General features: G+C 45.0%; 2 protein-coding genes across 3 annotated transcripts in view; one reads left to right on the forward strand and one right to left on the reverse strand.

Annotated features, from left to right (window-relative positions):
- The window catches only part of CBL (Cbl proto-oncogene), a 127,338-nt gene extending 112,132 nt beyond the window's left edge, over positions 1–15,206 (forward strand). Inside the window, exons 13-16 of the mRNA XM_054592411.1 lie at positions 4,143–4,283; positions 4,651–4,751; positions 5,411–5,590; positions 7,113–15,206. Of these exons, the coding sequence (XP_054448386.1) occupies positions 4,143–4,283; positions 4,651–4,751; positions 5,411–5,590; positions 7,113–7,396 (706 nt within the window). The 3' untranslated portion in view covers positions 7,397–15,206. The remainder of the gene's footprint in view (positions 1–4,142; positions 4,284–4,650; positions 4,752–5,410; positions 5,591–7,112) is intronic.
- A 502-nt stretch (positions 15,207–15,708) lies between these two features.
- MCAM (melanoma cell adhesion molecule) lies at positions 15,709–23,292 on the reverse strand. Of its 2 annotated transcripts, none has more exons than XM_054592565.1 (16): positions 23,220–23,292; positions 21,336–21,463; positions 21,033–21,243; positions 20,877–20,947; positions 20,696–20,783; positions 19,607–19,786; positions 19,377–19,498; positions 19,125–19,287; positions 18,912–19,030; positions 18,689–18,830; positions 18,420–18,541; positions 18,172–18,313; positions 17,994–18,065; positions 17,659–17,806; positions 17,223–17,340; positions 15,709–16,730 (listed from the first exon to the last, which is right to left on the reverse strand). In XM_054592565.1, the coding sequence occupies exons 1-16, from the start codon at positions 23,284–23,286 to the stop codon at positions 16,701–16,703; spliced, it is 1,923 nt and encodes a 640-aa protein (XP_054448540.1). In that variant the 5' UTR covers positions 23,287–23,292; the 3' UTR covers positions 15,709–16,700. The 2 variants fall into 2 exon arrangements, with proteins under 2 accessions (XP_054448540.1, XP_054448541.1); XM_054592566.1 differs by having other exon boundaries at positions 17,994–18,101.
- Positions 23,293–25,117: the final 1,825 nt, after the last annotated feature.

A 25,117-nucleotide genomic window follows, 5' to 3' on the forward strand; every position in this document is an offset into this window, starting at 1 on the left:
AATTATTTTTATTATATCATTTCATCTCTTCATTTATTCCTTTAATACTAACCCTGATGATTCCATCATATACCCTTGACTCATTAGAGTCTACCTTGAATCAGTGCCTCTTAACACTTTCTGGACATTTAAATTTCCCACATATTTATCCTTAGTCCTCCTCAATACTTACTGCTTTGCCTTGCTTCCATTTGGAATCTTTTCCTTCTGCTCCAAGAACTTGCTTTAGAGAGACAGGGACAGAGTAGTATTCAGTTTGGGGTATGGATGAGTGTAGATATCTTCCATCAACTATTTTTTCCAGGTTTTGTTTGATGGAAAATATTTTTTCTTTCTCTTTAATTTTCTTAAAAGATATTTTCACTGAATATAGTATTTTACTGAAGTTATTTTCATTTGGCACTTTAAAAATAACATTATATTGCCCTCTGACTTCCGATGTTTCTGTTGAAAAGTTAGCTCCTGGACTTAAAAGTTTTCCTTTTAATGTTTCTTTTCTGGACCTCTTTTTCTTTGGATCCCAGCAATTTTACTATAATTTGCTCCTATGCAGTTTTTTTTATATTTATCCTTGTTAAGGTTTGTAGACTTTATTGATTTTGTGGCTTGATGTTTTTAATGTTTTAGATAATGCTAGGCCATTGTCTCTTAAAATAGATTGAATCATGTAGTCAGTCTCCTCTCCTACTGTGACTCCAATTACTTTAATATTCGACCTCTCACCATTCCTAATATAACTGTTAGGCTCATCTGTGTTTCCCATTTTTTCCTCTCTTTAATCTGAGTAGTTCCTGCTATATTCAAATTCCCTGATCTTCTCTTTTGCAGCTTCTAATCTGCCCTAAATTCATCTATTGAATTATTTTCAGATGCTATGTTTTTTGGATCTAGAATTTCCATGTGATTTTCAAAAATGTATTGATTTTGGTTTACTAATGAAATTCTCCATCCTCCTTTTTTATTGAACATATAACTATTTTGAAGGCCATATCTGTTAACTCCACCTTTTTCTCTCCAGGTTGGCAAGACAACTACAGTATCTTTTTCTGCGTGATTTATTAGACTCTAACTCCATGTATACACAGTTTAGGGATTAGCAATAACACTAAGGAAAATTGCAGGTGGAACTTAAACCTAATTCTCTGCTGTTCCCTTCTCCAGGATTTTTGGCCCCTCACAAATTGGTCACTATGATACCCCAAAATTCACAGCCTGTTGAAACCACCTTGAAACCCCAAGTTAGAGCTGTTAATATGGGGCTTACATCAGAGCATTCTCCTCCTGACTGGAGTCTTGGCTGGCCTCTAAGTCTGGCTGTCTGCTTGTTCTCCAGTGCCTCTTTCTTCTGCAGTCCTCCTACTCTTCCATGGCTGCTCCAAGCAGGTGGTTGGATGGTGCTTATTACGTGGCCATGGCTAGGAACATGTAACATATATATATATATTTTAGATCAAGATACAGTTTTATAGTCTCTTCTCATTTAAACCTAGTAGTATGTCTTGGGCATCTCTTCCTATCACTTAAAAAGTTCTTCAAAATCCATACTTTAAATGATTACATATAAAATGTGACTATAGCATCACATATTTTAATTATTCTTCTATTGTTGCATATTTATTTTGTTTAAAATAATAAATTTATTTTGATGGACAGCTTTGTACATAACCAGAGAAGCAGCCAAGGTAGAATTTCTGTGACAAAAGATGGTCAGTGTTTTAAAATATGTATTGCTAAAATGCTTAATGGCAAGGAGGTGCTATTTTATATTTTTATTAACATCATCAACAAAAATAATTATAATTAAAAATTTTTGATAACCCTTTTAATGGTCTATATTTTAATAAAAGTAATGTGTTAATTAAGAATATATAGACTATACAGATAAGCAACGCTGAAGAGATAGAAGCCATTCATGACCTTACCATTAGTTAGCATTTGATGTGTGTTTATTGCCATTGCTGTGTGAATGGAATCATAAGGTACATGCTATTTTTCACTAGGAATAGCTTTTACATCCTAGGATGTCATTACATATTTTTTTTTTTACTACAATGATTTTTAAATTATTTCAGTTGATTGCAAAGCAGAGGAACTGACTTAAGTGTAACCTCGCTATGTAGAATAGATAATACCTACTGTGGTAGAAGCAGAAGTAGGCCTCTGAAGCTCTTCTTGGAACCTCTAGGGTACTGAGGGATACAGATGACTTCAGCTGTATGTGTATGTGTGGTTTAAAATTTATTCAACACAGTATCATTTGACAGGTTGTTGCCCCACCCTTTTTTATTTTTAGTATTATTTCCTTAGGGAAAATTTGTAGAAAGGGAATTTCTGAGTGCAAGGGTTTTAATGTTTGGTTAAATACTTTTCCTGAGTTAATACTCCAGAAAAGTTTCTCCATATATTTCTTATTTCTAAAACTATATAAGAAAGTACCCATTTTCCTACATCTTCACCAATACTTGGTATTTTTTGTTAATCTTTACGAGTTGTTTTCCCCCTAACATTTTATGAAAAGTTTCAAATAATAGTGTAAAGGGGAAAGATGTTTTTACAGTGAACATCCCTCCGTATACTCACACCTGGATTCTACTGTTGGTAAAACAAGCATAAAAATACTTGTTTTATCACACATTTATCTATCTATACTTCTACTCATCCATCTATCTTTCTTAGTTTTTTTCACACATTTCAAGGAGCATTATAGATACCACTGCTCTTCTATCTCAGAACTTCAGCGTGCAATACACAAACAATGTAAGTAATATGTAGACATAAGAGAAAAGTCTGAAGTGAGATTGTAGGGGGCTGTCATCTGTTAGGTTTCAGTTAGCATTTAAGTGTTTTATAATAAACAGCTATTGCTTTTATAATTAGGACAAATAAACATCAAGTAAACACAGACAGGGAAATCCAATCGATGTTTCTATAGAGTATTTAGAATGTGCCAAAAAGCACAAAGAGGAAGGGAGGGGAGATGCTCATAAACCCAGAAGCAATTTTGTTTCTTATATAGTTGTGTGGGGGTTTTTTGTTTGTTTATTTTTTGGTTTGTTTTTGTCTAGTTTCAGAGGGTGGGGTGGCAGGAGTTTTCTTTCAAAAGCTTCTGGGAAAAGCAACCCGAGTGTCCATCAGTAGTAGATGAATGAATAAAACAACGATGGGACATTTACACAATGGAATACCACTCAGCCTTAAAAAAGACAATTTTACCCTTTGCAACAGCACGGATGAACCTGGAGAACATTATGCTAAGTGAAATAAACCAGTCAGAGGCAAATGCCATGTGATTATTCACTCATTGGAATCTAATGAACAAACTGAGCTAACAAGCAAAATAGAGACAGACTCATATATAGAGAGCAGGCTGACAGCTATGGGGAAATTTAGAGGGTGGAGGGATTGAGCAAAAAGGAAAAAGGACTCATGGACATGAACAACAGTGTGGGGATTGCAGAGGTGGGCGTAAGGGGGTTAAATGGTAATGGAAAAAAATACAATAAAAAAAAAAACAACTTCTGGGTGAGAATTATGTATAACGGCAAGATCCCTGAAGGCTGGGGTCCAAAGATCTGGGATGTAGTCCCAGAATTGATGTTAACTACCGAAGCACTTATATCTTTTTATCCCCCCCCCTTTTTTGTATATAATATGAGTGGGAACCCTGTTTATGCTATGAGATAATATATGTGATAGCTTTCAGCAAGCTGTATGTTCTTTCAAACAGTAGGTACATTTTAGAATGGAGATGTGTACACATTCCTAGCATATTGTCAGAAAGCCACCTGCTATTTTTTGTTTCATGCCTAGTGAAAGAAAAACCAGCATACTACCTCTTGGACTGGTGTTCTAACTTATTTGAGGACAGAGTCTAACTGGCATGAAGTACTATTCGAGTGTAATACATCTCAAACCTAGTAGCCTCACCTTTGGCCAGTTAAAAGTGAAAATTTAAGTTAGTGTGTTTTTAATAATTACATATCTTAGCCAGAAGAAATAATAGCTCCCTTGGTGGCATATATCTTGCTTTGTCAAATTTGAATTGTTGTTTGTTTTGAAGATACTTTTTTCATACTTAAAGGTTTTCTAGCTTGTTAATTCTTTTTGTTTTCTTTTTCTGTTTTTTATTTTTCATCTTTCAGACCTCTTCCTGTGCCAAAGTTGCCACCTGGAGAGCAGTGTGAAAGTGAGGAAGAGACAGAGTATATGACTCCCACTTCTAGACCTCTAGGGCTTCAAAAGCCAGAGGTGAAATGGCCTTTGGAGACACGCCAGAATTTACGGTAGGTTCACAGTAATCCTATTTTGGAATTAAGTTGATACCACTCACCAGCTTGGCCTGCTACTTTTGCATAGCATTATCCAGCCACAATTAAAGCAGAAAGATATATTTTTCCTAATGTTTAAGCCTAGTAACAGCTGTAAGCAATTCCACTTAATGTTTCCTCAACATCACAGTAATCTCAAAAATATACACATCTATTTATTACTTATCTCAAGAGTGAATTTTACATTTTGTAGTGATACTGGCAAAAGAATGTTCCCTTGATAGAATCAGGGTCTAGAATAGAGGAGATGAATCTTAGTAAGTTTGCAGTTAACAGAGCTCTATTCCTAAAGATCATTGTGGTACTTTCCTTTCTGGTTCAGAGCGTGTGATTGTGACCAGCAGATTGATAGCTGCACATATGAAGCAATGTATAACATTCAGTCCCAAGTGGTGCCACCTGTCACGGAGAGCAGCACCTTTGGTGAGTAGCTGTTCTGCCATGGGAATGAGCCTATAATATTTGGCTAGTGAGATAGTTTGATTTAAGCAGAAAATTCTTTTAATTTTATTTGCAAAATATGTTTGATCCATCAGCAGTAAAACCTCTTCCTCTCTTTTATTTCCTGTTCACAATGTTAGTTTTTTTTTCTGCTTTTTCATCCTTCCAGGGCCTAGAGAAACTTGTGTTAAATGGCCTGGACCTGCAATGCTGGCAGCTTCCTTTTATTCCCATTGCTTTTTTGCATTGATTATATTATTTTGTGTGTGTGCGGTAAATACTCAATTTCAACATTAACTAGCTTACCACGTAGAAAGTTCAGGAAGGCAGCATAGACAGGGCCTTCCAAAGTGAAAAGATAAGATTTTGAATGAATGCTACAAAGTGGCGCTTAAGTGGCTTAATCCTGGCAAGAGTAGCTTTTGACATGTTCAGAAAGGTGGAGCTGCAGAATTGGTATAGATTTTATTTTCTCTTTTAGCTCAATGCACACGGCCTCACCTGGTGTTTGGACCGCAGTAAACATTTAGTAATGGCTTGACTCTGTCCATACATGCCTGAAGGAAAGGATACCCTTATATCGAAATGTGTTAGAAGATAAAGTATGCTAGAAGAAAATAACTGTACAATCTTTGCTCTAGGTGAAGGTAATTTGGCTGCAGGCCATGCTGGCATTGGCCTGGAAGAATCAGAAAATGAAGATGATGGGTATGATGTCCCTAAGCCACCTGTGCCAGCAGTGCTGGCCCGCCGAACTCTCTCAGATATCTCTAATGCCAGCTCCTCCTTTGGCTGGCTGTCTCTGGAAGCTGATCCCACAAGTGAGTCTCCAGGCTGCCTTGGGTTTGTACTGAATTGCTGTATGGCTCCTAATTTATACTGAAATAGAAATGAGTGACTGCCTGGTGACAGTAAATCAGTAGCTGGAAGTAGTAGACTAGAAAGTATCTCTAAATGGGAGGAAAGTGGGTCCTGGGTCCCAAATTAGGAAGTTAAACTGTAGTCATATTCTAAGATTTTGCCAGACTTAGAAATGATGTCGTTCCTTAAATCGCGGCTCCTCCTGTGCTGGAGGTGAGAAGGAGTTCTGTGCTACTGACAGTGGTTTCTGACAGTGGTTATTAAGCTCAGTGGTTCAGACCACACATTCCTGCCTTCTGGGCTCCATTCCATTGGACAGGACGTGTGCGGGCTCTAGGAAGCACACTGAATGGGCATGGAGCCAGCACATATATGAGTCTTGACTGTCAAGGTCTGTTTTTCTTGTACCTTTGGCTGCCTGGGAGCGCTGCAGCCAAAGTTGCTGTCACTTTCAACAGCTGGAGAAAAAGAAATATAGCATCCATTTGCTGAAACAGGCAGTGATCCCCATCCACTGGCCTTGTTTAATGCTTCACTGCAAATTATGCTTATTTCTATTTTGTTATTTGGAAAAAAGGAATTACAGTGTCTTTTCTCTGCCCCTCAGAGAATTTTAAAAAATAATCCAGGCAGTAATGTATATGAAAACTTGTTTCTAAATGTAAAGCATGATGCAAATGCAGATGTTCTGTGCTTATGATGGTAGTGATTATTGTTAGCAGAACAGGTGCAGTGGTATATTTAGAAGGTTGTTTTGGCTGTGAGAAAGAGGGGCCTATGTTCTAAAATCCTTGAACCTGTAAAACCCAGTCTTTTTTTTTTTTTAACTTATTTATTTTTAGAGGGAGAAAGAAAGGGAGAGTAACATCAATATGTGGTTGCATTTCGCACACCCCCTGCTGGGGACCTGGCCTGCAACCCAGGCATGTGCCCTGCACTGGGAATCAAACTGGCAACCCTTTGGTTCTCAGGCTGGTGCTCAGTCCACTGAGTCACATCAGCTAGGGCTCTTTTTTTTTTATTTTTTATTTTTTTAGTGATTTGGGAGAAAGAGAAGAGGGGAAAGAGAAATGATTTGTTGTTCCAGTTATTCATGCAATACTCTGGTTTCTCTTCAGAACAAACAAACCTTTCGCCTTTCACTTATTCACGCATTCATTGGTTGCTTTTTGCTTTTAATCTTTCTTTAAATTATTTTTTAAATTGTTGCTCTATTACAGTTGTCCCAATTTTCCACCTTTCATAGGTTGCTTTTTGTATGTGCCCTGACCAGGGATTGAGCCTGTAATGTTGGTATATCGGGATGATGCTCTAACCAACTGAGCTACCCGACCAGGGCACCCAACCTTTTGACTGAAGAATGTATGTTCCCAATTGACAGTTGGTCAGTGATGTTTTGATATTAGCACATGTTGTTATTGCTGCCATTAAATGAGTATTTCCCCCCACATTTGCAAATATTTTGTTTCCTATTTCTTCTAGACTTCACAGAGGGTTCCCAAGTCCCTGAGAGGCCTCCCAAGCCATTCCCTCGGAGAATCAACTCTGAACGAAAAGCGGGCAGCTCTCAGCAAGGTGGTGCTGCTGCTTCTGCAGCCACCACCTCACCACAGCTCTCCAGTGAGATTGAGAACCTCATGAGTCAGGGATACTCCTATCAGGACATTCAGAAAGCTTTGGTCATTGCCCACAACAATATTGAAATGGCCAAGAATATCCTCCGGGAATTCGTTTCTATTTCTTCTCCTGCCCATGTAGCCACCTAGCACATCATCTTCCTGCTGCAGCTTTAGAGGACCAATGAACTGGGAGCTCTTACTTGAGAAGCTCCTAAAGGACAGAGAGGTTTTTTTGGAGACTTCACAACGGAATTTAGCCCTGTCTGTGGGATATCACATCTTTGGTTCTAAGATTGCAAAGCAGTGGGATGAAAATGGATCAGCTGTGGTGTTATATTATTTTATTTGTTTTGGGAGTACATTTGAAGGTGTCCTTCAGTTCCCAATTAGAGAGAGTGGATTTTTTTTTTTTTTAATGATAGCCTACCTGGGGAACAGTACAGAAAGCAGTAAGAGGAGTATTGTGCTATAAATCTTAATTGAGGACTTGAGACTTTCCTGGGTTTAAGAATGTGGTTGTGCACATGTGTCTGTCTGTGGTTGTATGTGTCCTGTGATGATAAGATTAATCTGCTGTTTGTGTTAATCCCAGGCAGGGAAAATTAGCACAAGAGGTTTAGGAAGGAATCTTACTAAAACTTCCAGACACTGTGGTATTATACCCAACCCTGGTGTGTATTACAATTTCAACACTCCCCTGTGTCTTGGATTATCATATGCACAAAGTCTTGTAATTTTAGAATACCTCCCCTCTATCCTTCCCCTGTTTCCTTTTTCCTCCTCCTCCTTAGTGTCTCTTGTTGGCAGTTAACTTGCTATGGTCAGCCCTACTGAAGCCAAGCGATGTATAGGATGTTCTTTATTGTGTATGATGGTGTTCATTTGTTTGATAGGTGGGGTAAAAAGGTTCTGTTGCTGTATGATTCTAGTCATGTTTGATACTAGCAGCTAGCCCTAGTCACTCCAAAGCACTGTTTCTATAGGAACATTGAATCGGTTAAAATAAGATGTTTTAATTATCCTAACTAGATAATGAGTAATTTGAGATAGAGGCCTTCAAATACATTCCATGTTCTCACCAGAAAATAGTCTGAGAGAGTCAGTTGCCTTGGTACCAGATACATATGTGTCTGATGTAAGTAAAAGTGTTTCTACTTAATGGGAAGGGAAGAACATTGGTTTCCAGCATGGCTCTTGACCTTGTTATCCATAAAGTGCACAAAATAGACAGTAAGGATTTATATGTTCATTTTTGATTCCCAATTAATTCCAGTTTATATGAGTGTCTCCGTTTGAATATGAGCCAGGTTATATTTTCTGAAGTGATTTTCTTTCTATGCCGTTTAGGAATGGGGTACTGTCCATGGTAGCTTGGCATTTTACTACCCAAAAATTTGATTTTCACTTGTGCCTATGGCTTTGGGAATGTAGTACCTCCTTTCCCTTTCCTCTTCTCCTTAGGTTCTGTATACACTTTAATGACTGTGTTCCCAAAGTAATTAGACATCATTTAGTGTAATAAATGACTTTACTGTAGTCAGGGACAATATGTGAATGGCCAGGCAGTTTGTGTAGTTGCAGTTTCCTAAAGCAGATTCAGAATCCAGTGTGGAGCACCATTTGTTTTTATAAATACTACCAATGACACCTTGAGTTCAGGTCATTCTCTACCTAGTCTTTTGCTGACTTCCCTAGCACGATGTAACCTTCTTCCTTATCAGAAGCAAGCCTGCTTTGTTATTAATTTATCCTCTTTGGACTCTAAATCATGCTTTTGTCTTTAGATCTGAACAGAAATGACTCACTCTCCTTAGATCTCTTTCCCATCTTGCCATCTTTATAAGTAAAACTTTCTCCAACTCCTCTCTTGGCTTTTAGCTGTTCATATATCTTTTGGTTTTATTCCCTTATCTCAGAGCCATTTATATTCTCATGGTAGAAATACAGGACTTGCTCACTTGCCGTGGTTGCCCAGTGTCTCCTCTGCGTGGTGGAGAACAACATAGCCCACTGCTGGGTGTAGGAGGCCCTCAACTGGAGTAGAGGCCAGAGGAAAGTGGCAGCGGCTAGGAAACAGTAACTTGGCTTTTTCTAAAAGCCAGACTAGTGTTTCATTTGTGGTAACATTTATTTTTGTGTTTTGTTGAGCTATTGAAGGCCTAGACGGAAAACTAAGAACATGACAGCAGGTTTCATGCCTAACCATACAGGGATTTATTTCCTTGTCTGTAGATATTACCCGTAATCTAAAGATCTATCAAGATACCAAAGCCCTGGTTCTGTAGAGCCTTTGCTCTTCAAAGAGCATCCAAAGTCTTTTTTTCAGATTATGTCCTTGCTTATGTAGGCTAAGGACAAGTTTATCCTTTCTTTTCCCAGTGGAGTATTTGTGTTGCTTTTTGGGTCCTTCCTGAACTGGGGTGCCAGATCCTTGTGTTGAACACGTACACCATTGATCGGAGTATTAGCTTGTCAGTTTTGTATCTGGAGGTATTCACAGTTTTAGACCGTTCTGTGTTTTTCTCTTTGGGTGCTCTGAGGGTACATCCAGGTCCGTGCCTGAGATTGCCAGGCAAGCCTCAGGAAAATTTTCATATGGCTCCTGTTTTGAGGATATTCCTCAGATATCTTAAATTTTCCTTTGATGAAGGCCCTAATAACTTGTTCCTCGAACTCCATTTTTATGGCACTTTTTAATTCTTTGGCTCTGCTCTGAATTCAATTAAAATTGTTCTTTCACAAGTAGACTTTTGAGTTTTGCCATCCTGGAAAACTCATCCCTTTTTCCCCTCCTATTTACAATTGATTCCTCCTCTGTTAACTATCAGGTATATAAGGTAAAACAACTTTGATATTTTCCTTTTTCTTAAATGCATTAGGCTATTCTGTTCAACCCAACCTCCTGCTGTCCTGGGTTGCTTTAAATAGCCTCCCACATTAACTGGGCGTCTCCTCTGCAGGACTTGCAGTGATCTGCCCATCCCATCTCCCACTAATATGTAGTGCTCTCAAAGTGGAAAAAACTGTGGACTCTATGCTCTACCTCCCTTTAGGTAAATAATAGATTGGGCAATTTATCTTCTCGCATTTATCTATTACTCTATGTAAATAGTGGATCGTCATTCTCTCCCATGGCCGTCTCTTTCCTCAGCCCCATTCTAAATGTTCTGCCCTTCTTCTGATTGCTCTCTTCTTTTATAGACTTTCAACACCAGGGCCCAGGATTTATCATTTTGCTGTTTTATGGATTTAAAAAAAACACCTTGGAGGGGATGTTGCTATTCTTCATACTTGAAGTATTTATTTCTTATATAGAAAAGTAAAGTATATTTTATGAACCAAACAGCAAACATACAAATGAATTTTTGTAAATTGCTTGCAGAGTAGGAATCCAGCTGTATATTCCCTTTAAGGCACTATTAACAAGATGTAGACCTTTTTTTTCTTTTTTATTGAAGTACAATTGACATGTTATATTAGTTCCAGGTATACAGTATTTTGATTCAACATTTATATACACTGCAAAATGATCACCATAGTAAGTTCTTAAGTTTAGTAAGTATTCATCACCATACAAAGTTACAAAAATATTTTTTCTTTGTGATGAGAACTTTTTAAGATTTACTCTCTTGGCAACATTCACATATGCACTAAAGATCTACACCTTTTTGTGGTTGATAGCAATGGTGTTAATGCAGAATCTTCTCCTACCTCACATCATGAAAGTCAAAGGGTTATAGACCTTCTTCCCAAGTGTTTGGAAGTCCCCCTTCTTACTGTGTTCTTCCTGGTTCTGTCCATGGAATAACAGTATTCTGACCATTGACCTGGCTGTTTTTCAGTTCGTTCATTCAGCAAAAGTTATGAGTGATTTACCATTTGCTGGAAGTGTCAGCTCTGTGTTCTCTCCACCACCATGTGGTGATTTACTGACGTCGGGGGATTGTACTTGGCTGCCCAGCACTTGTATTTTGGACCTAAAGTAGCCCTTCACAGTAAGACTGTAGTTTTTATTCACGGCACTTACATTTCCTTTCAGAGCTCTCCTGGGTAAAGGATCTGTGTGGTGAGTTGAGGGGTATGTTGGCTGAGAATGGCACAATAAAGCAATTAAATGTTTAAGCAAAGTATCTGCCCGCAGTTCCCTTTCCAATCTAGTGCCTTCCTTCATCTGTTTTACCTGGGCCACTTGTGTCCTTGATCTCCTTTGTTGGGAAGTTTCCTTATTAGCCTTCTGTGACCTGTCACCATCTCCCATTCTGTTTGGAACTTGTTCTCCAATCCTTCATCAGGCTTTGCAGCTAATCCTATGTTTTAGAATGGCTGAGGGTGTGGGAAATGGATGGGCACTTGTCTTTGGGTCCTGATTTTCAACCAGTTGTTTGGTCTCCCTACAGTTAGGCAGTAAAATAGACTGAACTCAGTCACTTCTCAAATATGTCAGCCTTCCCCTGGCTGGGTGGCTTAGTTAGTTGGAATGTCATCCTCTGCACCAAAAAGTTGCCAGTTCACTTCCCAGTCAGGGCACATACCTAGATTGTGGGTTTGATCCCCGGTCGGGTCACATATGGGATGCAACCAATCAATGTTTCTCGCATTTCTCTTTCCTCTCTAAAATCAAATGTACCCTAGAGTGAGAATTTTTTTAAAAATGTCAGCTTTTGTCTCTTGAGGTAGGGAACTTAGAGACCTCATATATCCTAGAACTTAGTACTAAAATCAATACATCATTATCCTCCTAGACTTTCAGGCTGCATAGTGCTTAGTGGAAGAAGATCAAGGTTGTAACTTTGACTACCCTGTTTGGGAATACTTTAGATGCAAGAAACAAGTACTGAAGCTAAAGAAAGGAGGGAGTCATAAGGTTGCAGGGTATTTCACAGAACCCAAGACAAGAAATACACTTGACTCTTGCATGGAACTGGAACACTATGCACCTAGTCCTTTTGCTTGTCACAGTGTTTATTGGCATGCATAGGTCCAGAATAGACACCCCCAATCCTCAAGTCCACAACTCTAGAGATCACCATGAACCAGATTCCAGTGCCTCTTTGTTCATATTCTCAAGAAAGAATATGATCACCCTAGCACATTGATTGAGTATCTACCCCCTCAACCAGTCAGCCTTGCCACACAGGGTGACAGCAGCATGCTCCTTCGGGGGACAGGTGGAGGTTCTCGGAGAAGTGGGTATAGATGGGAGAGATACCCTAAAAATACTTCAGCAGTGAACTGCTATCCTACTACTATTTTGAGAATGAAAAGGCAGCTGAGGGACTGCGTCTTGGACATCAAGGAAATTCTTACGTTTAAATTAATTCACGTTGCTGTCATCTTTGTTCATTTACTATTTTTCTTCTTTTTATAGTCTTGGTTTCTTTTTGTGAGTCAAGATTTCTTACCTGCCTCTTTAGGACCCAAGTTTCTCCTGTTTGGAGCTAGTCTGTTTTAGGGTGACATTTCTTAGCCCTCATTCCATCGCAGGTTTTTTTAGCCTTCTTTCATGTCATTTAGAGAGCAGATCCCAAATCCCACTGTAGTCACCCATGGTCTTCTGGCTGTCTTCAGGTTTTGGCATTGACAGTAGATTCATTCTGTGGCCTGTGTCCCTCCGTACCCTTCTCCTCACCCTTCCATTTGGTCTTTCCTATATGAGGAGAGCTTCTCAGTAATATTCTTAGGGAGCCTCCCTAGGTACCTCAGAAACTGCTTTGTTGCAGCCAGTAAGAATATGTAGTAGTCAGGAGAGTTGTCAGGATATAATAATATTATTCCACTGGTTCCAGCTCAGGATGGAGTGGGTTTTTTTTGTTTTTGTTTTTAAATGGAGAACTCTTTAGACAGGATACCTTCACCTTCCCTGTCCAATTGCTTTCTTTGTAGTCCTTTATTAAAACCTTTATTTTTATTTTTGAAACTATGCTTCTGCTTGCCTGAATCTTTGATCTTATTTATCTCATCCTGTACCCTGTCCTGTGTTATTAAGGCTTTTTATAACTAGAACTTTTAAAAACTATTTGGAGTTGTTAAATATACATAGAAGTAACCTAATAATCCAAAGGTGTACACTGAGGCACATGGTGCAGGGTGGGTTATCAGACTTTACCTTTGATATTCTAGTCTAGGTTCTGTCTTCAGTGTACTAGAAACTTGGGTTGGTTTCAGAGAGGAGTACCACGTTCCTTGGTTCTGGAAAACTGCACAGAGTAAGAGGTGGGGAATTAGGGGTGCATAGGTGCTACGTGGAAGCTCATTCATAGTCCCATGGGAAACACTGCCCCTCTTCTTGTGTAGTGCTTGAGAAGAATGTGGCTTACCACTCCTGTTTGTGCAGTGTAAAGGCCGAAGGCCACCCTCTAATCTGCTGATTTGGCAGCTGAACAAATCAGAGTTCTAATCGCCCAGCCCCATACTCTTGACTCAGTCTCAAAAATTAATGTGGGAGGCACCTTCCACATTGCCTCACAAGTTCTACCCCTGAACTAGATTGGGAGGCCAGAGGAGGCTCGCTCAACACATGCTCTGTGCACCTTCTCAGGCCTTGCATTGGGCTGTACTGTGGTCAGTTCTGTCCCTCCTCCTCGCCTCTGACCCTGTTATGATGGGCAAGAATAGCTATCTGGAAACTGAAGAGGGAGAGAGCTACTTGTGAGTCTGTAAACCACGTCTTTTCTCTTCCTTGGCCTCTTTCGCTGTCTGGGTAAGCCTGCAGGAGCAATGCCCATGAAAGTAGATGCCTCTTGACCTACCCATCTCAGCATTGTTGTAGTGTCTTGGCCTTAACCTGCTGAAACATGTGGTTGGGCCATGGCAGCTATCAAGTACCTCTTATATCTGCTTTCTGGCTGTGGTGACTTGGGATTTTTAACCTTATATGAGTATATCTTTTTCTTTTATTCAAAACAAAAACAATTTTTAGCACACTGAAAAAAAAAAAGCCAAACATTTTGTGCCTTTCTAAGGCAGTGCTGTATCCCAGGCTGCATTTTAAACTTAATATGGAAATACTGGAGTCAACTCTCCTCTACCTTGAGTGTCACTGATTCCCTAGTCTTAGGGAAAAAGAAGAAGTACTCTGTGTGGCTGGAGATGACACACAGGTGCATTGTGTCAGTGGTCCCTTTTCCTTGCTGTGATGCTTAGTTGGAAGAAACAATCATTGTACCCTGGGATCATTTGGTTGCTTCCCATCGGAGTCTTAGTTATCAGGTTGAATGCTGTCTTCATCCAGCAAGAAGAGACACAATGTCCCGTGATTTCCAGGTCTACTCTGGACCATTTCAAGTGTCCCAGCCTCCTGATCCTATTCATGACCCAGCTGCACGGAAGTGTCAGATAGACTCTCTTAAGAAGGGGAGGTGGTTTTTGTCTTGTCTTTTTGGTGGATCCTGAACTGGCCTAGACCTCCTGCCTCTCCCTTTCTTTTGAAGACTTCAGACTGAAAGCATGAAGCAGCTAGTGCCCTCCGTGGGGTCTAGCTTCCCCTGGGAAAGGCAGAGAGAACCACGTAACAGAATCCTGTCACCAGTATTGTGGTCACTAGGTCTCAGCGGGGGCAGAGGTGGGAAATGCTTTCTATATAATAGCATTTTACTTCTTTCCCTTTTCTCAGTTCTTCCCTGCCTTTAACTAATAAATAATTTGGAGATAGAAACAATTCTTCTTAAAGTCTTTTTTTGGGGGGATTTAACATTCTGGGGCTGGAGGGAGCTTGATGCTAACTCCAGAATAAAGAGTCTCAATTTGTATATCAGTGTTAAAAATTAAACATGGAAACTTAGATTTTTGTTGGCTATTTTAAAAATGTGTCATTAATATAAAAATTTTATGTTAGTATTTAATCATTCTCACATGTAAAGAATAAGACAGAAGGTAAATATTCTTACAGAGAATAGCAGAGCTTTAAGATTCATTTTCATTTTAAGTCCACTTTGTTTTGCCAATGTATTAATGTGTAGAGGTCTGTTATACTAATGTTATTTATTAATTCATTTATATACACAGTTAACTAAAGAGCTTTTTCAAGCACTCATGTCTGTAAAAAAGTATTTTTAAATAAAGTTTCTTTTGTTGTAGCTGACTTGAGTTCTTGCTCTTTTGTGGGGGTGGAGGAGTGATGCATCAGGCAGCTATAGATTCACTTACCACAGCAAGTCTGTACTGCTACCTTGAGGACAAGTCACAGTGACAGGAAAGTGTAGAAAAAGGGCAAGAGCTCCTTGCCAACAGCCTGCCAGGCCCTGTTGGCTGCCTGGACCAGGGCAGCTCTGCTGCTGAGCAGCGAGACTGTCCTCTGTGCTAGAGCTTAAGCCATTTGCTCTGCTGCCAACTGCAAAGCGTTTGTGTTCTTTTTGGTACCATTCCAATTGCAGAGGCCCCAGGCTGCTGTAGTCCCCATGATGAATAAAAAGCAGTGTAAGATTTCTGGAACAATTAAGCTTTATTTATTTTTGGTGTGTGTGTGTGTGTGTGTGTGTGTGTGTGTGTAAAGGAAACCATTTGCAAATTTACACACAACAAACCACACCAACACACAAATACATGTATATACCCTAAGCTCTAGCCAAGTCCCTGTTTCTTATCCCTGAAGTACCATCCTCCCATTAGGGCCCTTCTTTTGTGGTCTAGGTCCATTAGCTCAGTTTCTAGAAGTTTGGTGCTAGTATATGACCTTAATCCCCTTCAAGGACCATGTGGACCTCATCTCTGTCCCCTACTCTCACCTTTCAGTCATATAATTATGAGAGCCAAATGAATATAGGGGCTTGTACTCAATGGCCTTAACTCTGGAAAACAGAGCAGTTTCCTCACTGCAGGGACAATGAGATATGACCAGCAAGTGTTTGAAGGAATGATACCAGTTCCGGCCTTCTGCCCAGAGAAAGGAGTGTCACAAAAGGGACTCCAGAGGCAGACAGGTAACTACTTCCAGATTCTGCTAGGGTACTGTCCAGAACTAGTGTGCACAACACACTTCACCAGCGGAGAAGGGGCCTGGGCTCTCAGTGCATCCTCACAGCAGTGATATGACTGAATTTTGAAGCCAACTTCGGGGCAGGGAATCACCTCAAGATAAATAGGCTAATTCAGTAGCTGTTGATAGAAGGGTATTTACATCCATAGTATGTGTAAAGAGAAAACATGTTTTGCAAGAAACTCTCCTGTCCACTCCCGGAATATTGAGGCACCTGCTTGGGGTGAGCATCACAACAAATTGAGACAGTGGCAGAGTGGTCCCTCAGGAGGGGGTTGCTGGGGCCATCTGAAGTCCTCAGGATGGCTCTGGTTCTAGCCCTTTGACCCTCTGAAATGTGGTCCGCAGGTAGACTGGAGTAGGGGTCTTCTCTGTTGTCCATTTTAGAGGCTTTGGTGACCATCCTGAGTGCTGGGGACAGGAGTGAGCAGGGAGCAGGACGTGTCCAGGCAAAAAGAGTTCAGTATGATTCAGCAGCTAGTGCCTCAGATCGATGTATTTCTCTCCCTAAAAATGGGGAAAGAGAAGTAAGAGAGGAATGTGGAGATAGTGACCAGAGTTTAGGGTGTGAACACTAAAGAGGGAGGAGGGACTGAAGCAAAAGCTGATGGACTAGGTATAGCAGTCTGGAGGGAAGAAGCAGGGGCGGGTATGGCAGGGCCAGGAAGGAATCTAGGCCCCTAAGTCACACCTTGTGACATGAGCCACAGTATGTTCAGGAAATGGTGATGGTGATGGTATGGGTCTTTGTTCTCAGTCCTGGGAGCTACCCTGTCCAGGATCCATCCCTTAGCCATGTGCCTGGCCCTACCATCTGTGAATAGTGTTAAGGAGAGCAAGATGTGGTCTGCTCCCAGTCTTCAGCAGAGAAGAATGAAGAATAGAAAGTTAGTGTTTGGGGGAAGTGAGAATAATTAGCCCCTGTTGCCAATCCCTGCCAGGGATTGTTGCCAATCCCTGAAGTTGCATCAGGCACTGGCCATAGGAACTGCCTCCTACCTGGTCTCCTGGAGCCCTCTTGTCACCGTTGCTGCCCTGTAGGAGGCCCATCTCTTCTGGGCGCTTATCTGACTTAACTTCAACTACAAATTCGTTCTTACGAGATGGGGGCAGCGTTCTGGGAGGAGGAAGGGAGGCAAGAGGTTGGCAAAGGAAGGATAGGGCTCTTGGGAAAGACATTGGGCTGGGTGATGGGCTCTTTGGTGCTCTGGGGCCAACGGAGGGAAGGGAAACAGGTACTGAATGAAAGGGAAAAAGTGTGATTGATGGGAGCTTGGTAGTGGGCAGTGAAGCAGGGAGTGCTCAGACCCAGTGCCCCACTCCTGCTCCTAAGGGGTGAGTGGGTGCTGGGGCAAGCAGGGGGACATCCTGAGTAAGCAGAAAGCTGGGTAACACAATATGGGGTTAGGGGCAGGGTGCTAGGAACCATGCTTACATCTCTTGTTTGCCTGACCGCCCACAAGGCAGCTTGCCCTTCTTGTAGAAGAAATAGAGGACAGCACCCAGCACAGCCAGGACCAGGAGGCACACAGTCACAGCCACGATGACCACACCCTTGCTTTTGGGCTCTGGCAGCTTTTTCTCTGTCCCACAGAGACACTCCTAGTCACTCCCTGCCCCAGGCCGTGGCATTTCCATCACTGCCCCACCCAACCAAAGCCTGAGAGAGATGGGCCGCACTTACCTTTCTGGACAGGGTTTTGCAGGGATAGTCAGGGCACAGTGAGGATGCCCTGGCACTGTCCTGTTCTTGGGCCAGGCCTAGCTTACCTGTGGAGGTGATGTTGGCTTTGGCATAAGGACTGACAGTGGAGGTGATGAGACCAGTGGTTCCGTTGGAATCTGGTGTGAGAGCAGTTAATGGATTGGGAGGGAGGTCTGGAAGAGCATAAGCTGGTGCCCATGCCTGGGCATGCCCCCAACATGCTCTGCAGGCTGAGGCCCATACCCAGCTCCAGGAAAATGATGGTGCTGTTTTTGCCCAGGGAGTTGGAAGCCACGCATTCAGCACCCGTCTCCAACAGCTCTGGAGTCACAAGGACACTTAGGATGCTCAGGACCCTCTGTGGATCTTGGTCTTGTTCATTTGTCTGCAAGAAAGGAGCAGCTCAAGGGATGGGGAGGATGTCCAGCCATGGCAGCAAAGCCTGGGCAGGGATTAATGAGAACATGGGAAGATGAGATGTGCCTGCTCACCATGCCACCAACACTCCAGGAGATGGTAGGCCGAGGATGTCCCGAGGCTTCACAAGACAGATTCAACATCGTGTTCTCCTGCACCTGCAGCTTCCTCTCCTTTAATGCCACCCATGGTGGCCCTGGAAAGGCAGCAAACTGCTGGCTTGCCTCCCCCTCCCCACAGAGCACCCCAGGGCAGTGAGTGGTTTTATGTCCTCAAAGAACTTGAAATACCCAGCTTGGGGTGGCTTCAAGGGGCCGCCTGATCTCTGCCCAGAGGGCCTCACCCAAGATGGTCACGTTGACCAGCTGTGTAGAGTTCAGGCCAGGCACGGTGGGCACGAACGCCATGCAGCGGTAGCCTCCCCCTGCCTCCCGGTTCAGGTTGTGTAATTGAAGCACAGACCCCTTTTCCAGCACCTTGCCTGTCTGGGGTGAGAGACATGTCAGAGGCCACTCCCACCTCAACCCACCTCCATCCACCCCACAGCCCCAGGGCCACTTGGGTACCTTTTCTCTCAGCCACTGGAACTCAAGAGCCTGGTTACTCTCTGCCTCACAAGTCAGGGTGAGGTTGCTTCCCTCTTGGCTTTCAGGGGCTGCGGGGTTCACCCTGACATCAGATACATCTGAGGACAGCAAGTGTCAGCATGTTGGGGACAAGGTGGGCAGGTTCCCTCTTGCCCAGCCTGGTCCCCCTGTCCTGAGCCCCCAGTCCCTCACAGTTCACCAGGAGCTCCTGTTGGCCACTCAACAGCGATGCCATGGTTTCCAAATCCAGGCCCTGACATTCGTAGAGCCCACTGTGCTCCTTGTGGGCAGACTCCAAGACCAGAACCCCATTGTCATTGGTTGTCTCCTCCACCACCTCCCTGGTGCTGAGGTTCTGGGAGAGGATGCAGGGGTGAGCAGAGTGCACCTCCATCCCTTCTATATCCTTGTATATACCCAGCACCCACATGAAGCCCTCTGTACCTGCTTGCTGATGCTGAAGTGGGGTTGGGGGTTGCCATCAGCCAAACACCTGATTTCCACACGGTCCCCTTCCTTCAGCATCCCCATGGGCTCCACTTCCAACCACACTTTCTCTGCTGGGTCTGCAGAGTAAATGGGTAGCTCTCAGCCCACACTGCCCATGCTTGGGTGCGGGGAGGCTAGCAGGCGTCATCCCCAGGCCCAGACCCAATATGATGGTCAGCACTTACAGAAAACGGGGACAGAGACTTCCCCCGATTCCTTCATGTGGTTCCCACTGGGCAGCCGATAGTTAAGCTCACAGTAAAACCGGGCATCTTTGTCCTCCTTAAGCAGCTGTGCCTTCAGGACACTCCGCACGGTATACAGACCACTAGACTCCACAGTCTGGGATGACTGAATGTGGACCCCTGGGCAGGGAGGACAGGGAGAAGGGCTTGGCCTCAGCCTTGCCTTCAACCCACCTATGGTCTCCCTGGATTAGCACGGGAGATGTGAAGGGACTGCAGAGGCCAGGTACAAATGGCGAGCTATAACCCCAAACCCAGCAGTTTCACTGTTTGATATCCACCAAAACAAACACACATGGGCACACACACAAGGATGTGTGAAAATAATGCTGCAGTAATGAAAAAAGGAAATGTGGAAACACTTTAGATGTCTACTAACATGGGCATGAATGGAATCCTGGGCAGAAGGCTACACAGGTAGGTCTAAATAGACCTATAAAGATTTCTAAGACATTGTAAAAAGAAAAATAGAACTGTATAACAGTGTATGCTATACAATACCCTTTAGATCAGGGTTTCTCAGCCTCAGCACTACTGAAGTTTTGGGCTGGATAAAATTCTTTGCTGCAGGGATTGTTCTGGGCATTGTAGCATATTTAGTAGCATTCCTGATCTCTACCCACTAGATGCCAGTAGCCCCTTTCCTTGCCTCAGTTATGACACCAAAAATGTCTCCAGGTGTGACCAGATGTCCCAGAGAGGGAGAAGAATCACCCCTGATTGAGAACCACTGTTAGGTAATAAAAAACAAAAGCCTATGTATTCCTAGATGTATTTGCCAATATGAGTAAGTACATAGAAACAGGCTTGAAAGAACATATACTGATAGCAGAAATTAATTCTGGGGCAAGGGTCGTGGGTCTGGGGCAGGAAGGAAATCTTCCTTTTAGCTTTTCTGTACAGTTTAAATTCTTATGTAAATATTTTCAAGTATCACTTGTGTACTTAAAAAAAAAAGTAAAATAAAACGTAAGGTGGTCCCTGTGTGGCTCCACAAGCATGGTTTTTAGGAGCAAGAGGGCTACTCACGGTTCTTCTCCTCCTTCAGAGGCCTTCTATTCTTGTACCAGATGACTTGAGGGATGGGGTACCCATTTCTCCCCACACAAGTAGCAACCTACGAAAAATAGGGTGAGTCTCCCTGCTTCTGAGACCCTGTCAAGCCCTGCCGTAGCTCCTCTTGCCACCTGGCCATCTTAGCATATCTCACCTCCTCTGGCTCCTGACTGTTCACAGAAATGCCCAAGGCATTGGCCTGGATGCTTGGCTCCTCTGGAGCTTCTACAAGGAAGAGAAATGAAGAGGGGCATGGGGCTAGCACTGCATCTGACCCACACTGTCCTCAAGGCATGGATGGGACACTCACTATAGACACGGAGCTGGAAGCGGTGTTCCTGGCTCAGCCGAGGGCGCTTGCCCTGGCACAGGAAGATGCGCTCATCATGGGGGGTGACATGTGTCAGGGCCAGAGTAGTCCCTTTGTCCTGGAGGCTGAGCCGGTGCTGGTACTCCCCAGGTTCGCTCTGCCCCTGGCCCTGGTGCACGCGGAAGATGAGTGTTGGCTTCTCCTTGTGGACCTAAGGGGAGGCAATAGAGGGGGTGCGGGTCCTGGGCTACCTGAAGGGTAGAGCTTCCCCACTGATGCCCTGCCTGGAGCCCCAGCACTCACAGAAAACCAGTCCACGACATGGCTGAAGTTGCCCTGGGAATGGGGGGGACCACACTTGAGTAGGGCTGTGCTGCCCACTTCCACCTCCACCAGCTCAGGCTCAGGCTGCTCTGCCTCTCCAGGCACACCTGGGGGTGAGAGGAGGAGCGCCCCAACAATGTCAACTCTCCATCCTGTCCAGCTGCTCTCCATCCCCTCCCTGCACACCACTCACTGCAGCTGTTCTTCCTGCCTCTTGGAGTATCTGAAGAGAGCCCTGTCCTCTTCTAACACTCAGCCACTCTCTACCCGCTGCCTCAGGCCAGCCCTCTCCCAGTTCAAGGGAGTTAGGATGGTAATCTCTGGTCATTGGAGCAGACTCTGGGCGCCAGGCACCTCTATGATGAGGCTGGCAGAGAGGGCAACCCAGGCTTGGGGCCAAGAGGAAGGCCCTTTTCCTTCTAGGCCCCCTCCTCTGAGTGAGCTCAGAGTGTGGGAATGTAAAGCATGTGCCAGGCTGGGGCACACAGGCCCCTTTGTGTCCCCACATCCAGGGGAAGACGTCACTACTCTACCCTTTGCCCCCCCGCCATGCCCCTCCCCAAATCTCCCATAGGACTCATTGGTCCAATCCTGGCCCGAACCTCCATTTTCATGCTCCCTAAGAAGCCCCTCTGTGAACATCCCACACATTCCCATCCTGGGAGTCTTGTGAGTGTAGAGGGCTCAGAATCACCCCCAGGGGTCAAGACAAGGGCCAGGAAGTGAGCAAGAGTGACGTCAGTGGTGCCTGCGTGCTGCCCGCTCTGTTTGGAGGTGACGTCATTCAATACCATCCGCCTGGGCTCTGGGATCCTATCTGACTGGACCCTGGGTTGTTGCCCTGGTCTGGGTCCCAGACAAGGAGGACAGATGGAGTGGTCTTCAGCCCTGAGCAGAAGTTTCAGATCCCTGATTCGGTTCCCCCAGATGTAGAAGAGCAGGGCAGGGTGAGGCTGGACCTGCAGCTGCTGTGGAACCTGATCTAGGCCTTTCCCTGCGAAATACTGTCAGCTTGGGAGGCAGCAGACCGGGTTCTCTCAGGGACATTGTCGGCACTGGGCATAAGGCCAGCAAGCTGGGTATTGCCTAGCCCTCCCCTTCCCCAGCCAGACAGAGGCTGCAATTTGGGAGAAGGAGCCAAAAGAAATATGCGACACCGCTGCGGGCCATACAAGGGCAGTGTGGACCCGGGAGCGCCCGACTCCTAGCAAGCTCATGCGGGGGTGCTCTTTCCACCTGAACCTGGTCTCATTCCCAGAGGCATAACAGTTTGGGGCTCTTTCACTCTAGGAAGCCTCAATTCCTTGTCTCTGCTACCTGCGATCCCGCCACCTGGGAAGGTATGAGGCTACCCACACAGCCGCCCAACCCCTGCTAATGCCCAACTTGGGCGAGAGTTGCCGTCCATCCCTTCTCTTTCACCTCCAGCAAGGCTCCAAGTTCAGGCGGGAGAGGGTGGGGTCAACCCACGCCCTCCAGCTAAGAAAGCTGTCTTTTCCAGCAACAAGCGGGCTTGGAATTCACAATTTGTGGATGATGTTCTCTAGCTGTGCATACCTGCCACTGCTCCAACTGCAGGCCCCCTCAGAAGGACCTGAGGAAAAGCTCTCCTGGTGTCCCAAGAGGCTCGGCTCCACCCCTTCCCGCGCCGGGCCGCAGCCTCCTCCCGCCTCCCCACTCTTGCTCCTGGGACACTCGAATATAGACTGCAAACTGGCTGAAAGAAGAGTGCCGTGCACGAAAGTCGCCTGGTGCCGGGGACCTGGGAAGGAGGGGCGCATGCCGGGAGCGCAAAGCTCCGGCCCCTACCGCAATGCCAGCTCCGGCTATTCAGGGTATGGGTCCCCCAGCGACCTCACTCACCCGCGGCGTGGCGACAGCAGCAGCAAGCAGCCAGCAGGAAGGCGCAGAGGAGCCTGGACAGCCTCATGCTTCCCGGTGGAGGGCCAGCGCCAAGTGAGAAAACTAGCGACCGCCGGGGCTGACGTCAGGAGGAGGGGGAGGGGGCCCCTGAGCCGGGCGGGCCGTGCCCCGCCCCGCCCCGCCCCGCCCCGCAGCCCCCAGCCCCTCCCAAGGCACAGCACCGAGGGAGGCGAGAGTGGTCTCCCAGCCCCGACCTTGGGGAGGTTGAGGGGGCAGGGACAGGTGTCTCTGGCCAGACCGACTAGCCAAAGCGGTATCACAGAGAAGCTGGCCCCAATGGCCAGAGTCGCCGCGGTCAGAACCAAGAGCCCTCAGCCACCGGCTCAGCTCCTACCAGCAAGTGCAGCCCTGAGTGACCTCCTGGCGGAGGAGCAGCTAACAAAGGCCTTGCATTCAGTATCCTCTCTCCACCCCACCGGACTTCTGCTACCGAGAAAAAAGACGATTGCACTTTTGTGGATGCCGCCGGCCTGGCACTGCCCCCACGCCCGGCAGTCCTGGCATCTTTGAGGGAAAAACCCTGGCCGGATCCCACATAGATACACAGGTACCGGTATTGGGGAGTGGAGACGGTACCTTTGGGCTGTTCCTTCAAACCCAAGCTACTGCAAGTCTGTCCTGGACTAGAGGAAGGAGGGAGGGCGCTGAATTCACAGGCCCAAGGTTTTCACACTTGTCCAAGCCCAGGCCTTGAGAATTTTGTTTCTGTCCTCTTTGCTCATTCAGTTCCTAGGCTCAGTTTCCCCTCACTACAATGGAAAGAGGGAAAGAACAAGTTTAATGTGTACAAGGTCTCCAGCTTGACTCCTGAAAACCTGTTGCTGTTCGGAACAGTTGAAAGGACCTGCTGCAGCAGGGCTCTACTCACCACTGGCAGGCTCACTGGGGAGTGGGATGGGATCTTGCCTCAGAGAGATCCTATGCCCTGGCTCCTGGGACTCCTTCAACAAGGGAGGGTCAAATAAGGGCTTGGATTTGAGGTGGAGGCCTGTCACCTGGCCAGGCAGACTTTCTTCTGGTTGGGCAGGAACAGGGTGAGGCAGCAAACACCAGAGATGGGCCATTGACTTGACATAATGCTCTGGGATGGCGCTTTGATGACGCAGAGATGACTAGCAAACCGCATCAACCTTGCCTTTCAGAACCTTGATGACCTCCTCCTCCATCTCTGTTAGTTTCCACCCAGGGTCCTGGTACGAGGGTGATAGAGGAAGAAGACGACCATGGTTTCCCATCCCCGAGAGTGAATGTATGGACTGGCTCAGGGCCTGGAGTGGAATGGATGAGCTTGTCTGTCTGCACAAGCAGCAGTGGGAATGGCTGAAGGATGTGTTTTGCCTCAGAAAGCCCAGCGCTGGGCATGCAGCTCTGACTCCCTGCCCCCACCCCCTTCCCTTCACTTAACAATATTAACTAATCATTCTCCTTTCTTAGGCCTGAAGACAATGCCAGCTAAACCACAAAGGACAGTCAGTGCAGAATTCTTTCACCCTGAGGAAAGATAAGCCATATTGGGTTAGAGGAACTGCCTCTGCAGTGAAGGGAAAATGAAGTTAGAGCCCAGGGTGACATCCCTTCCCGGCATCACCCCACCAGACTAGCACAGACTGTCCTTTAAGGAAGCCAGTAAGCTTGGGGTGATCTGAATTTCCAAGGAGCAGACATCTTTGGGATGGCTTAATAAGGGGGGCACTTTGGGATTCCAAACCAAAGAGGCAAGACCTTGGAGTTGATTCAGAGGGGACTGGAAACAGGAAGAAAGGGGAGTGAAGACAGAACAGGGTAGATGGAGCAGAAAATGTTATGTGTCAGCTCTCTGAGCTTTCTGCCAGAAGGGA

The sequence above is a fragment of the Pteronotus mesoamericanus genome, unplaced genomic scaffold, assembly GCF_021234165.1.
Source record: "Pteronotus mesoamericanus isolate MK-2021 breed Mesoamerican mustached bat unplaced genomic scaffold, CSHL_Meso_final scaffold_36, whole genome shotgun sequence".
Classification (NCBI taxonomy): Eukaryota; Metazoa; Chordata; class Mammalia; order Chiroptera; family Mormoopidae; genus Pteronotus; species Pteronotus mesoamericanus.

Excerpts from the sequence above, each read along its gene's own strand:
- MCAM (XM_054592566.1), bottom strand. The coding sequence starts at position 23,286 with ATGAGGCTGTCCAGGCTCCTCTGCGCCTTCCTGCTGGCTGCTTGCTGC. Across the intron at positions 19,031-19,124 it reads ACAGGAGCTCCTGGTGAACT|ATGTATCTGATGTCAGGGTG; the intron begins GTGAGGGACTGG and ends TGCTGTCCTCAG. Across the intron at positions 18,831-18,911 it reads TCCAGTGGCTGAGAGAAAAG|ACAGGCAAGGTGCTGGAAAA; the intron begins GTACCCAAGTGG and ends CTCTCACCCCAG.